Raw genomic sequence first — 14,373 nt, forward strand, 5'->3', positions numbered from 1 at the left:
GCGCTGCACCAGCTACCACAAAGGAGAAACATGACTGCTACTGCTGAACCCAGGACAGAGGTGTTACTGTTTAATTTTTAAACTATAATATCTGATGTTGATTGTTTGATAAATGTACAATCAACAAAGTAGATTTCCACCCCGCCCTTAAAAAAAAAGAAAACTCAAACCAAGATTTCTTTAGTCAGGAAAAAATAATTTGGGTCATGACTTTTGTTGGTTTAAGAAGTTACTTATTTGTTGTTATTCTGAATCTAAGCTCAGTGAGGACAAGTGAAGAGGAAAACAAAAACAGTGTGTTCAAAGCCAAAATATGCGATGTCACTAATAGGAATCACAGTTATCTATTTCAAGCCTTTGGACTTTGCACAGGTGAGTCAATTGTTTATTAAATCTTGCAGTGCTGTTGCTCTGTCTATTTCCTCAATCCTAAAACAAAAGGTTTTGCCTCACATGTCAATTTTATATCCATTAGTATAGTTTTTCATGTTAAGTAACATTCAACTGAAGTTTTTTCAGGGCATAGATGTTTCAATGCCATTTAATCTGCTGCACTATTGAATTTAAAGCTTCCAGTGAATCACTGATAAAAATAGAGGGGAAAAAGTGTTTCCACTTGATGTAAAACCCTCAATGTCCTTTTATGAAAGTCCTTTGTCATTCTGATTACCTTCCAAACACCTAAAAATCTATTTTGTTTGTGAAACAGTATCTAAGGCTTTTAATAAAATTGGTTTTGTCCCCTTCAGGCCTTGAGGTGGCAATCCATAGATCTGATTGTAGCCAAAGTATTGGGAGTTTGGGGCCTTTCTGAATTTTTCACTGTCAGGGGATCAGCAGATACAGCTTTTTTGAGGTTTTTTGAGCTTTTTTTTCAGATATCACAGCTTGACACTGACACTGAAGTAATGCAGAGGAGAGAATCTGAGAGAAGATTTGTCTGAACAGGCTGCAGACATTAATGATGGATACTTTACTTCACTATGCCCAACTTTGTAAAGATTATATTTAAACTAGAACTGTAGCTATATAAGCAAATGTAATTCCTCTATGCTGAACAGACTTTGGCATCTTTACACCATTAATAAATCTGCCTCATGTTTTCTTTCCCTATGGATACTACATTTCTCTCATCTTTTCCTAGGTGGAACTAAGAGCAGCAGGAAAAGAAGATTAGAAAAAAAAAAAAAAGCGCTGATTTTACAGAGGCTTTGCTATAGAATAAGCTTGACAGGTTTGTTCAGCAACTTTAGGTGAAATGTATAGATTTGAGAGATGAATCTGCTATCATCTTTGATATGAATTTGATCTACTTTGATTATTAAGCGGCCTTGAGATAAAGATGGCAGTTTCCCATGTCAGTCATTAATCTTCTTAAAATAACAGTGCACAGAAGAAAAATTTAAAATTACCAAACTTTGACCGATTTATCTTCCTTAGTCCCACTTGCTATTTGCATTTTCATTGTGCTTTCTCATCTTGTTTTCATTCTGGTGCCATTAAGAGTTGTAATATGTATATGTATATACACATAAGTCCGTACATATACACAAACATAAATATGCAAGACATTCTGAAGACACAATCTTACTATAAATATTATGTATCATTCAGATGGTCATTTTGATTTTAAGCTACTTTATGATTCTATTACAAGTGAAATTCCTCTAGTCCAACCTAGACATTCTAATGTTATCTAAGTCTGATGTTACTCCACAGGTTCTTTTATAGTCAGCAGAAAGAAATAAGATCCAGCAAAGCAATTCAATTCATGTTTACCAGGACAGAGCAGAAGAATAGTCATGGAAGGTAACACCATGGGTGCCTAGTTGTGAGATAGGAATCTGACTATTGCACATCAAAATTTAGCTATTATGAAACCCAGTCTCTGTTACTTGCTTTTTCTGCTAACCTCCTTCTCTTTGGAATACAGACACAGAAACTGCTTGAGAGATCCTACTTTCTCTAAATGTCAGTGGGGTCAGTCCGTCCTGCCTTTGAATTGCTGAAAGCCCTATTACGCTGTCCATGTAGACTGTGATCAAACCTAAATTGTCTGCTATCTGCAACCACAGTTTCCAGCTGGCTGTGCCATATTTTTCTGTCCTGCTTCCATGCTGTTCTGTCTTTTCCCACTCTCTCCCTCAGCCTGAGGTCACATAATAGCTCACTGGAGATAGACACATAGTCTCATAAGAGCTGATTTTATAAATAAGGAGCCTTCAAAATAAAATAACTAGTAATTTCAAGTTGCAAAAGAAGGGAAACCAGTCAGTGGATTTACAATCCTTATAATTAAACGATCACTTAGTTTGTATGTGTATTTCAGGGTTTGTACAAATAGCTCTTGTAGGCTTCACCAAAATTTATTTTCATTCTATAACTCTGCACCTTATATATTGCAAAATTCATGGGCAGTTTAAGACCTCAGAAATGCTTCTGAGAGATTAGAAATACCAATTCAATATGATCATTCACTATTATGGCTGCCTTTTCATAGAATCATAGAATAGTTAGGGTTGGAAAGGACCTTAAGATCATCTACTTCCAAGCCCCCTGCCATGGGCAGGGACACCTCACACTAAAACATATCACCCAAGGCCTTGTCCAACCTGAACACTGCCAGGGATGGAGCATTCACAACCTCCCTGGGCAACCCATTCCAGTGCCTCACCACCCTAACAGGAAAGAATTTCCTCCTTATATCCAATCTAAACTTCCCCTGATTTAACCGGTTATCCCTTGTCCTATCACTACAGTCCCTAATGAAGAGTCCCTCACCAGCATCCCTATAGGCCTTCTTCAGATACTGGAAGGCTGCTATGAGGTCTCCATGCAGCCTTCCCTTCTCCAGGCTGAACAGCCCCAACTTTCTCAGCCTGTCTTCATACGGGAGGTGCTCCAGTCCCCTGATCATCCTCGTGGTGCTTCTCTGGACTTGTTCCAAAAGTTCCATGTCCTTTTTATATTGAGGACACAAGAACTGCACACAATACTCCAAGTGAGGTCTCACAAGAGCAGAGTAGATGGGCAGGATCACCTCCTTTGACCTGCTGCTCACGCTCCTTTTGATGCAGCCCAGGATACAGTTGGCTTTCTGGGCTGCAAGTGCACAATGCCGGCTCATGTTCATTTTCTCATCAACCAACACCCCCAAGTCTTTCTCTGCAGGGCCGCTCTGAATCTCTTCTCTGCCCAACCTGTAGGTGTGCCTGAGATTGCTCTGACCCAGGTGTAGGACCTTGCACTTGGCATGGTTAAACTTCATGAGGTTGGCATCAGCCCACCTCACAAGCGTGTCAAGGTCCCTCTGGATGGCATTCCTTCCCTCCAGCGTATCTACCGAACCACACAGCTTGGTGTCATTGGAAACTTGCTGAAGGTGCACTCAATCCCACTGTCCATGTCACCGACAAAGATGTTAAACAAGACCGGTCCCAACACTGATCCCTGAGGGACAACAATCGTTACTCTTCTCCAGCTGGACGTTGAGCCATTGACCACAACTCTTTGTGTGCGGCCATCCAGCCAGTTTTTTATCCACCGAGTGGTCCATCCATCAAATTAATGTCTCTCCAATTTAGAGACAAGGATATCGTGTGGGACAGTGTCGAACGCTTTGCACAAGTCCAGGTAGATGACATCAACTGCTCTACCCCTGTCCATCTGTTCCGTAGCCCCATCATAGAAGGCCACCAAATTGGTCAGGCAGGATTTCCCCTTAGTGAAGCCATGCTGGCTGTCACCAAGCACCTTGTTGATTTTCATGTGCCTTAGCATGCCTTCCAGGAGAATGTGCTCCATGATTTTGCCGGGCACAGAGGTGAGACTGCCTGGTCTGTGATTCCCTGGGTCATCCATTTTTCCCTTCTTGAAAATGGGGGTTATATTTCCCTTTTTCCAGTCATCGGGAACTTCACCTAAGTGCCATGATTTCTCAAATATGATGGCCAGTGGCTTAGCAACTTCATTCACCAGCTCCTTACAAATATTTAATCATCTCTTTTACAAAAGCAGTTATAACTAAAAAATCCATCTAAATAAATATCAACCCACGTGAAACCCCAACATTTTTTACCCTATGTGTCAGCATGTCTCCGCTCCTTCTCCTTCCTCTAGGAATCATCTCAGCTAAGCAGAATGCAATAATCATCAATAGTTTTAGTTGAAGTCCAACTTTAGTGAAATTCTAGTGATTATTTCATGTAGGTCAAGGAGTTTGCATTATTCTTTGCTCAATAAAACAACATATGGCACATATAGCTTGGGTGAAGGTTTTTTACACCCAAGCCACACATTTTACATTCAAACTAATTAAAACAAATTAATGACATGAAAAACTGATAGTTTAATCTTGAAGATATTAAAATCTGTACAAAAGAGCAGTTTTAGACTTAATGGTGAAGATTCACATTTTACATTAGGAGTTAACAGTGCTCCACCTCTGGAAATGAAATGTTTGAGTTCTAGACTGGCTATTGACATTTTATAGTGTTCATCATTGACAGAGAAAAAGGGAAAAGAATACACTTTACTCACCCAAGGAGTTTGACTGAATGAGTTTTCCATCTAGATCCTGCTTTTGGGGAGTGTCTATAGATTCCCCCTTTGTAAAGGAAAAAATCTTCATACACTTTCATTATAGCTAAAAAATAAACCAAACAACAAAAAACAGGAAAAATCAGCAGTCAGCAAATATTTCTTCAATTCTTGTTTTCTCCTTGCATTTTACCAGTGAGATTTTTTTGTGTGTTGGACTGTGTAAGTGTACTTTGCAATTACACTAAATTCACTTATTTCAGAAGTTCAATGCTGTGAGTGATCCGAGAGAAATATTCTAACAGAGTTCCCTCAAAGGTCTCTTGTCAAATTAATTGGGTTTCTATGTCATAAAAATTCCCTATCATAGACTTTTTCCAGTACAATGAGAAGAAATATTGCTTTGTGTAGGTTTACTTATGTTTTCTCAGTTCCATTGAAATCCAGTTCAATAAAACAAATATCAAGGTTCATGTACAAAATCCTCAGTTCTGACAGGCAGCTGCATATTCAGGAGAAGTATTTAACAGACAATGCATATCCTGTGAAATACAGTGGAGTAACCTGTATGCCTTTTTATGAAACTCAGATACAGCGCAATAAGTACACAGCAATCTCCTTACGGAAAACTAAATTGTATATATGTTCATTATGCCTTTCAGCTAAAAGTGTGGGAATAAACCTCCTCTGTATCCATAAAAGTGTAAGACTGAAGAGCTGATGGGCTTGGCATTTTATGCCAAAGAATGAAGATTGCAATTTGAATTTTATTTTTATTCATTATTTCCTAGGAATATCATTCATTTCTCTTTTATGAAAAATTTGTTTAGTTTATTTTCCACATTTGGTCTTCCACCTTAGTATCATTTGCCTTGTTATATCTGGGCTACAGATCCAGAGAAATGAAAATATTTTCAGGTTTGCATTACCTTTAGAATCCAGTGAATGAGAAGCATTACATAAGAGCTTAACTTCAACTTAGTTTTAGCTTATGATTTTAACAGTCTTAGACTGCCACACAGCTTGGAACATAAGAATTAGTAAAATCCAGTTTCCTACAGTCTTGCATCTTGGGAGTCCCATAAAGTAAATATGTATTGTACTGACCATTTTTATGTGATTGGACCATTTATACTGTATGTGCCTGGTATAGATCTGTGGTATCCATTAAGGTGAGCTCATGCTGCAGTTTTTTTCTGTCTGGCATACTTTCAAATTTCTTTTTTCCTACCTGCATAAACTCAAAGGAAATTAACTATTTTTATAACCTCTTGGCCTCTATCATACTTGGCTGAAGACAGAAAACATTCACAAATTTTAGGGGATGAAAGAAAACAGCTAAATAAATGGTCAAATGAGCCCATATGCCCAGGAAACCTGGCTAAAAATATACTTTGCTAATGAGGTCTCTCACATAAAAAATGTATGCCAACAAAAATGCATGTGGAATAAGCAGCCATGATGCTACCTAGGTGGCAAGTCTGGGGGAGAGATAAATCATTTAAATCAGAAAAAATGTTAAATGAATAATGTTACAGCTTCTGCCAAGTTGTCTACAGAACTAGAGCTCACACATATTGACAGCAATAGACTGGAAAATAATGCATTCTTTTTGACTCTCCTCTCCGTCCCTCCGGGAGCAGGGGGAGGGCAAGAAGGGGGGGGTCCTCGATTGTTGTCAGCCCGGCACCACTCACTGGGAGTGAGTGAACAAGTTGCCTGACTGGGTTTAAACCACGACACTTTATTCTTGGTTTCTAGCTGCAAGCTCAGGACTCTGTTAGAGCTCTCTGCAAAGGTTTATTCCCTCCCTCCTCCTAGGCTCACCACTGTATAGAGCTAGGAGTTTAACTCCTGCTGGTGTCCCTGTACTGCTATGTAAAATTCCAGCTGTTGAGGTTTCTGAGATTCAGAGAAGCTTGTGGAGGGAGAGCTTTAAAACAGTACAGAGGAACAGAAAGGGAAAAAAAGACTCCCACTGGCCCTAGTCCAGGTGAAGATGTCAGAGGAGAAGCGCAGGTGATCAGTCTTTTAAAAAAATATTGTAGAGGCTTCCCTGGATTTTGTTTTGATATCTTGGCCAAAGGGAGGCAAAGAAATAGGGGTGAGTGCAAGGACTGCAGAATTCACTTCTCCCACAGTAGGTCTGAGGTTAGAAGATCACATCTATCATCAGGCTGAGACAGGATAAGGTAGTTTCATTTCTAAATCACATTGTTATTTGAAATCAAGTTCCATATAGTTTCAGAAGTTTCATAGTTTCAGAAAACAATTTATTCTTTATCAGGAACTCTAAGTCAAAAACATGTACTTGGCTCTGAGAAGAAACATATCTAAATTATTTCCACTAAAATGAAATAGAAAATTTGAAGTGTACTTCCAGAATAACTTTAGTCTATGTGAGAGAATTTTATCCACAATTACATATCTCCATTATGTGTGCGTGTATGAATATATATTTCTCTATATATGCAAATATATATACCTGTGTATTTGCATATCTATTTACCTATGTGTATATATATCCCTGCAATCAGGAGCTAAATAATGGTACAGTCTTTGGAATAAAGTGAGCTGGGAAAGTGAAGTGTAAGGTAGACAGTGAGATGATAATTCAAAATCAAGCACTGAAATATTTTATTTCGTAACTCTGTCCTGATATGGATTGTGACTTGGACCAGATGAGATGATCACAGTCCACCAGCCAACTTTGTTTCCTCCCATGTAGAAGAGACTTTGTATTTTCCGAAATGAATGGATTATTAATGAATCAGTAGAGCTAGTGATTTTCCTAAGGTTGACAGTAACTCATGTATCAGCTACCACAGTCACGCTGAGCTGTCAGATCTATACATATAAAAGAAGCAGATTATAAAATTCTTAAATAAGAATTTGTGTCTCATAGACATATGAAGATATAAAGAACTAAAAGCACTTGCTACAAAAAGAACTAGAGTGTAACGCTGTACATTAATGTAGCCTAGTATTTTCTCCGGATCTTTTTCTTGTGTTAGCAAATTAAATACAACTTTTTTCTTTCCAATATCATAATAGCTGAAATTATAACCTTCGCAGGGTCAAAACTTTGATGTATTACCAAGAATGTGTTTTTTTTTCTTTTGATTGAGACTGACTACTGTGACAGGAAGGATTGCTTTCCTTCATCAGCATTATAACTATCAGAACATTATCAAAAGTCCATTTAAAAAAAAAGACAAATGGGCAACATTAGATTGTTCATTTGAATGCTTTTAAAGCATTGATGAAGCTTCACTGTGTTTATTTGAAATCAAATTTTTTTAAAAACTAGTGCTCATTATTTGCATCTAAAAGTGCTAATAGCTCAGTTCCTGACCCATTAAAACAATGAGGTATGTCAGAGACAAATTGTCATTCAAATTTGACAGCTGTATAGGAGAAAATTTTCAACTACATTCCTACACATACTGTTTCATAATTGTTAAAAAATATGCATTTTCCTTAACATTCAATATGCCCCAAATCCATGTACATTCATGATCAAACAGGATGACTTTCTACATCATGATCTTGAAAGGATCTTGAATATTTTCCAGCTATTAAACATTATATATTAGATAAGACTGGTTATAAACACTTTGTAACTTCTTGAGGAATGACAAGTGAATAAATAATGGAAAAATCTCTTTTGGTAGAAGACCTTTTGCAGAAAGTTTTGGGTAAAAAAATAAGTATGATATGATTTGAAAATTAGAAGTATGCACTAATTGCATTTGTAGTACAGGAAGATAGAAGAGAGAATCAGTGGCGAATTACTGAGTCATAATTAGGACTCTTAAAAATCTCATTATAACAAAAAGAAAAAATGGAATGTGATTTTACTCAGTCATACACACTCTCAGTCACAAACTCTTCTTCAGATTTTTCTACAAACAGCATTACCTTAACCTGACTAGACATTTTCTCTGAAAAAGCATTGACATTTAAAAAGAAAAATTGTATGAATTATTGTGTGGTTAAAACTTAACAAATGGCTGAACATAGATTATTTTATGTGGAAGATTTAGTACTGACAGATTAATCCAGCAAACTGTATATACATAGACTACGAATGCAATATTAGAGAGAAGCCCCAAAATTTTTCTTGAGGATACTAATCTTTTCATTTTCTTAAAGCCAGCAGAAATTACTGCATTCACTTCTAGATCAAATGCAGCATGAGAAAGAATATTTTCCTTGAGCAAACAAACTTGAGTAGAACAAAAAGGACTGATGATTTTGATCTTGTCAAGTTTGAGCTTCAGATTAATTGCAACTTCCCACAAAAAGAGCTTTAATAAGTAATTTCAACTGCATGACATACTGAAATGAATTAAATCTAAGAATCAAGACCATTTTGCTAATAAATTGGAGGTCATGGTAATTTGACATATAATTGAGGGCAATAGAAACACAGAAGTCACCTGAAGTAAAAGGCTTTGGTTTTTTCTTCAAGATGGGTGGACATCCTGAACTATGACATTTCCCCATCACCCCAAACTCCACAGCTCTCAACCTCTCCAGTTACACTGACCTGAGGGTTGAGCAGGAACCTGCATTTTCAGGTGCTGCCAGCACCATCAGTGACTCCAAACAGACAGTGTTCAGGCTAAACAACATTTCTGCAGTTCCTCATTCTTTTCTGAAGTCTCTTTATTTCTCTAAGAGGTCAGGGATCTCCATTGCAGGGTTCAACACAGAATTTCAAAACTAGCAGCCCTCTACAACCACGAGTATTTGGGTTCTGAAAGGGAGAATTCTGGAAGTATTCCAGAACTTAATGATTTGTTGGAGGGCCCATATACTGCACCATTGCCTTCAGACGAGAACAGGCTTGGTGGGTTAGGCTCAGCTAATGGGGAATCAATATCAGCCCTAAAGAGGAGAGCTTTGCTAACATTTACCTCCTCCTGCACATCCCCAAATTACTATTTCATCAATAAGCAAGAAACTGTCATGGGAAAAAGGCACATTTCCAGCACACAGATTTTCAACAAATCCAGCTCAAGACCATTTTACTCATCATAGTCTATGTTGCAGTATATCCAGTTTTAGGGGCACTAGTTGCCCACCAAACATCCCTGGATGAACTACAGTGCATATGTCTGTCCTATTCACTGTGGAATATAATTTGCATTTTCTAATATTTTGATACAGAGACATTGCACACTTCAATTATTTCAATAATAATATTATCATTTTCCAAACTTACCATACCTTGCACTGGTCCTTTGTCCATGATTTCTTTCATTATATCAGTTTCCTGAAGGAAGGTAAGAACAACAGCAGAGAGGGCAAGGGAAGATAACACATTCTATTACATAAAATTAAAACTCATACTAATTTACAATTATGTACATAACATATATGTATGGATGAGATGAATGTACGATTGTACTTGTATTTCTGCTAGACAATATTTGGTTTGCCAAATGAACAAAACTTTCAGAAGCATGTTTAAGAAGCACTAACGCAGTTATGACTGCATACTTTCTTTTCTATCTCTAATAAGTACCACAAGCAGCAGCTTTAAAAAGATGATGTAAAACTGAGAAGCTATAAAGAATTTGAACTCTTCTGAAAATACAAGGGTAATACACAGGAAAAAAGTCACAGCTCCAGTCTTTAAGTAAAGCGAACATATTTCTATATGCCAGATAATTTTCAAGCCCCAGAGGAGAAAACTGAGTGAGACAATGAGTGAACAGCATTAACTTACTTTTGAGGAGACCCTGTAGTGGGTGGCACACCGGTATAACCGATTGGATTCCACCAAAGCGTTTGGACATGGTCCATTTGTATGGTTTTTCCCATATTCGCTTGACACATAACAGTGATTTTCACCTGATGGCTCCAGGTGGCTCTTCCAAAATGATGGATAACAAGCATAGGACACAACCCTGTTCAGTTATTTAAAAAAAAAAAAAAAAAAGTTGATAAAAAACTTCCTTAAACATTTTTATAGTTTTATTTCAAGTTGGAACACTGACAAAATATATGACAAAACAGGTGAGACTGCATAGGTACCAGAGAGGTGGGACTTACTGCAATTTCACAGCTTGGTTATTTTGCAGTAACATTCAGACTGTTCCTTAATGGAAAGACAGGTTTATGTTTGGAAGTGAATGTGGACCAAAGAGCAAACAGAGACAAACTTTGTGACTTATAAACATGCGAAGTTCAGTGTGCACAAAAGCCTGGGGCCTATCCCACGGGGCTCAGGCCACAGGGCTCCTCCTATCAGTTCCTGATTATTGGCAGCAATGAGCCTCTCGAGGAAAATAAATGACAGGTTGTGGCATGATATCACAGGGGCATCTACATCTCTAAAATTACGCTCGCTATTTCTTAGAAAAATATCTATCTCAAAATATTTTCTGAATGCTTAGAGAGTTTTTGGTCACACATAGAGCAATTTAATTTTTCCTACCATTTATTATAAATCTGCATTCAAACTTTCAATTTCAAAGTTTTAGAGTTTATATAAAGAAAATATAAGTAATTTTTAACACTTTTAAATTAAATTCCATATTCTACAAAGATTAATTTAAAAATATAAATTCAAATAATTACTGGGCAGTTCATTCTATCAAAGGTTTCAAAGTACAAAAATTCATTTATGTAAAGAATAATGGGGGAAACGTGTAATAGCAAATACATGTCTCCTATGAAAACAGGCTAAGTGGGGGTTCTTCAGCCTGGAGAAGAGAAGGCTCATGGGAGACCTTATATCAGCCTTTCAGTACCTAAAGAGGCCTACAAGAAAGCTGAAAATAGACTTTTTACAAGGACGTATAGTGATAGAACAAGAGGTAATGGCTTTGTATTGAAAGGGGATAGATTTAGATCAGATGTTAGGAAGAAATTATTCATTATGAAGGTGGTGAGACACTGGCACAGTTTGTCCAGAGAAGTTGTGGCTCCCCCATCCCTGGAAATGTTCAAGGCCAGGTTGGATAAGGCTTTGAGCAACCTAGTCCAGTGTAAGGTAACCCTACCCCTGGCAGGAGGTTGGAACTAGATGACCTTAAGGTGCTTTCCAACCCTAACTATTCTGTGACTCTATGTATTGCCTTTTTTTTTTTTTTTAAAGAAAAAAAAGAAATCTTCCAATAACGAAGATTTTATCTGTCCAACATATTCATGAGACATCACTTGGAGTATTGTGTGCAGTTCTGGTGTCCTCAACATAAAAAGGACATGGAAATGTTGGAACAAGTCCAGAGGAGGGCCACGAGGATGATCAGGGGACTGGAGCTCCTCTCATATGAAGACAGGCTGAGAAAGTTGGGGCTGTTCAGCCTGGAGAAGGGAAGGCTGCATGGAGACCTCATAGCAGCCTTCCAGTATCTGAAGGGGGCCTACAGGGATGCTGGGGAGGGACTCTTCATTAGGGACTGTAGTGATAGGACAAGGGGTAATGGTTCAAACTTAAACAGGGGAAGTTTAGATTGGATATAAGGAAGAAATTCTTTCCTGTTAGGGTGGTGAGGCACTGGAAAGGGTTGCCCGAAGAAGTTGTGAATGCTCCATCCCTGGTGGTGCTCAAGACCAAGTTGGACAGAGCCTTGGGTGACATGGTTTAGTGTGAGGTGTCCCTACCCACGGCAGAGGGGCTGGAACTTGATGTTCTTAAAGTCCTTTCCAACCCTAACTATTCCATGATTCTATGATTCTATTTCTAGTTATAGGCTTCAAAGGCTTAAAGACATTTAACTGATTTTGACAATTGAGTGATTGAGGAGGTGTTGTGATAACTCACCTGTGACTTATACCCATGCTAATTTTGTATTTGAAAATCTCCAAAGTGCTAAAATCAAATGATCTTTGAAGCACAGGTTAGGAGCCTTCATTGCATTCAATGGAAAAGGGCAATAAAAATGAGGTTGTTTCAAGGAAAGGTAAGGAAGTGTTTTAATTCTTTACCTTAGCAATACATCAAATGAATTGCTGCTTCATACAGTAAGTTTGTTTCAAGTAGTTTATCATGAATTGTTCAGCCATTTTGACTGCTTGGCTTAGTTGAACATCCTTTTTACTTCACTAAAATGAAGGAAAAAGTGTGTATTTAAAATGCACCTACTAACAATCTCAAAGGTGCACTGAATCTTCCACTTATTATTTTATCCTTGTTATGAGATATTGCAATCTTCTAGTTTTCTACTTTGCACTGCTAGATGTTTCCAAAGCAACATACTCATTTCTATACAGTGCCATGGAGGCTTATGGGAGGGTTCCTTTTAAAGAGTCTAATTAAATAGTTCATTGAAGCAGAATATTTTAAAATAGGCAGTCTTATTGAAAGGATATGCACTTAAGTAGCTCACCAATTGTCCTGAACTTTCTGAACCTGAAGAAATAAAATCTGTATTTCATTTAATGTTCTAGTTTTTTTTTTCATTTGTGCTTACCTGTGTATACTTAGTTGCCAGGAATTTTACAAGCTGAGTACATACATGCTTCAGCTACTTTGAGTAAGTCATGGCATTTTCCCATTATCATTTGGTGGTATAAAAATTGACCCGAAGGGAATGTCTTTTTGATTACCAAATTCTTTCTGCCTGAACTAGACGAACACACACAGAAGATCGAAAAAGCAGTAATTCTGCCTGCTTGAAAAGGGATTGTCCATCCAAAGTTGTTAGGTTGTTAGGGTGTCGTTACTTAGGTACTCACTGGTAACCTCTTTTATTCCCTTCTGAATATCTGAAGTTATTCTGGATTCCCAGATTTCCAATGGGGAATGTATTTAGGCCAAATATACATGAGCTGTTATTAATAATTTAAAAATTTCTTATGTTTTGCTTCTATTGTTAGATAAAAAGAAACCTTTGTTTTGTATATTTAGACATATCATATATGTAAATATAAAATGTTTCTACCTCTAATAAATGCATCTATAAAATATATTTATAAAATATATCTATCTCTACATACATAATCATTCTAGTCACCACTGATCACCAAGTTCCAAAAGAAATATACTGCTGCTGAGTGTAATCAGGCCTTTAAGGCAAGTAAGGTGAACAGATACCCTCCTCAGAGCATGATCTGGTATAGGCAGGGCAGGAGCAGGTGATTGCAACCCTGTGTAAGAAATGGCATGACGCTATTCCTCAGGTGTACTTACAAACATCTCAGAGAGAGACAGCAAAGTAAAAATTCATTCCTGGAGTAGGGATTTTTTTTCCCCTCCTTTCAGTTGGATTGTCCCTCTGGAGTTGTCACAGGTTCTGCATGGATGGGTCTTACTTCTATGGCAATAGAAGTGAAGCACCGAGTGACACACTGGCATACTGGAGCTGTGTGGTAATCCAAACATGATGATTCATTCTGGACTAACAGTCACTTTTGAATCCTTTCACTAGCCATATTCTGCAGTCATGATTAACAGAATTCAACAGCTCTTTACTGAAACATGAGTTTGTACATGCTGAAGCATCAGAACAGTTAACATTAAATGCATTTCAGAAAGACCTTGCCAGAAAAGTCATAGAGGAAAAATAAAATAGAGAAATAAATAAGAATGCATTTATATGTGCATATACATACACATATAGAAAAATACTACCAGGAGAAAGCAGCATTCAGAGAGAAGCAACAGAAGTCTCCAGTGTGTTCCTACATTCTTGACAGAATTTATCTGAAGTCATTTTTATATGTTCAATCTAATGAAATTTTTTGCGGTTTTATCATATTTGAATTGTGTTGAATTTTATCACATTTGAAATGTGAGGTGAGAATATAATCTCAAATATTAGATTATGTTATTAGCAAGTTGACCAAAACTAATAGCAATAACATCCTTATCATACC

General features: G+C 37.4%; 1 protein-coding gene across 1 annotated transcript in view; it reads right to left on the reverse strand.

Annotated features, from left to right (window-relative positions):
• The window catches only part of TINAG (tubulointerstitial nephritis antigen), a 55,000-nt gene that overhangs the window by 14,710 nt on the left and 25,917 nt on the right, over positions 1 to 14,373 (reverse strand). The window contains exons 7-9 of the mRNA XM_062626163.1: positions 10,277 to 10,457; positions 9,775 to 9,820; positions 4,540 to 4,645 (exon numbers count right to left, since the gene is read on the reverse strand). Of these exons, the coding sequence (XP_062482147.1) occupies positions 4,540 to 4,645; positions 9,775 to 9,820; positions 10,277 to 10,457 (333 nt within the window). The remainder of the gene's footprint in view (positions 1 to 4,539; positions 4,646 to 9,774; positions 9,821 to 10,276; positions 10,458 to 14,373) is intronic.

This window comes from Pezoporus occidentalis, unplaced genomic scaffold (genome assembly GCF_034315485.1).
Source record: "Pezoporus occidentalis ecotype Australia unplaced genomic scaffold, CSIRO_AGI_Poc_V1 ctg29, whole genome shotgun sequence".
Classification (NCBI taxonomy): domain Eukaryota; kingdom Metazoa; phylum Chordata; class Aves; order Psittaciformes; family Psittacidae; genus Pezoporus; species Pezoporus occidentalis.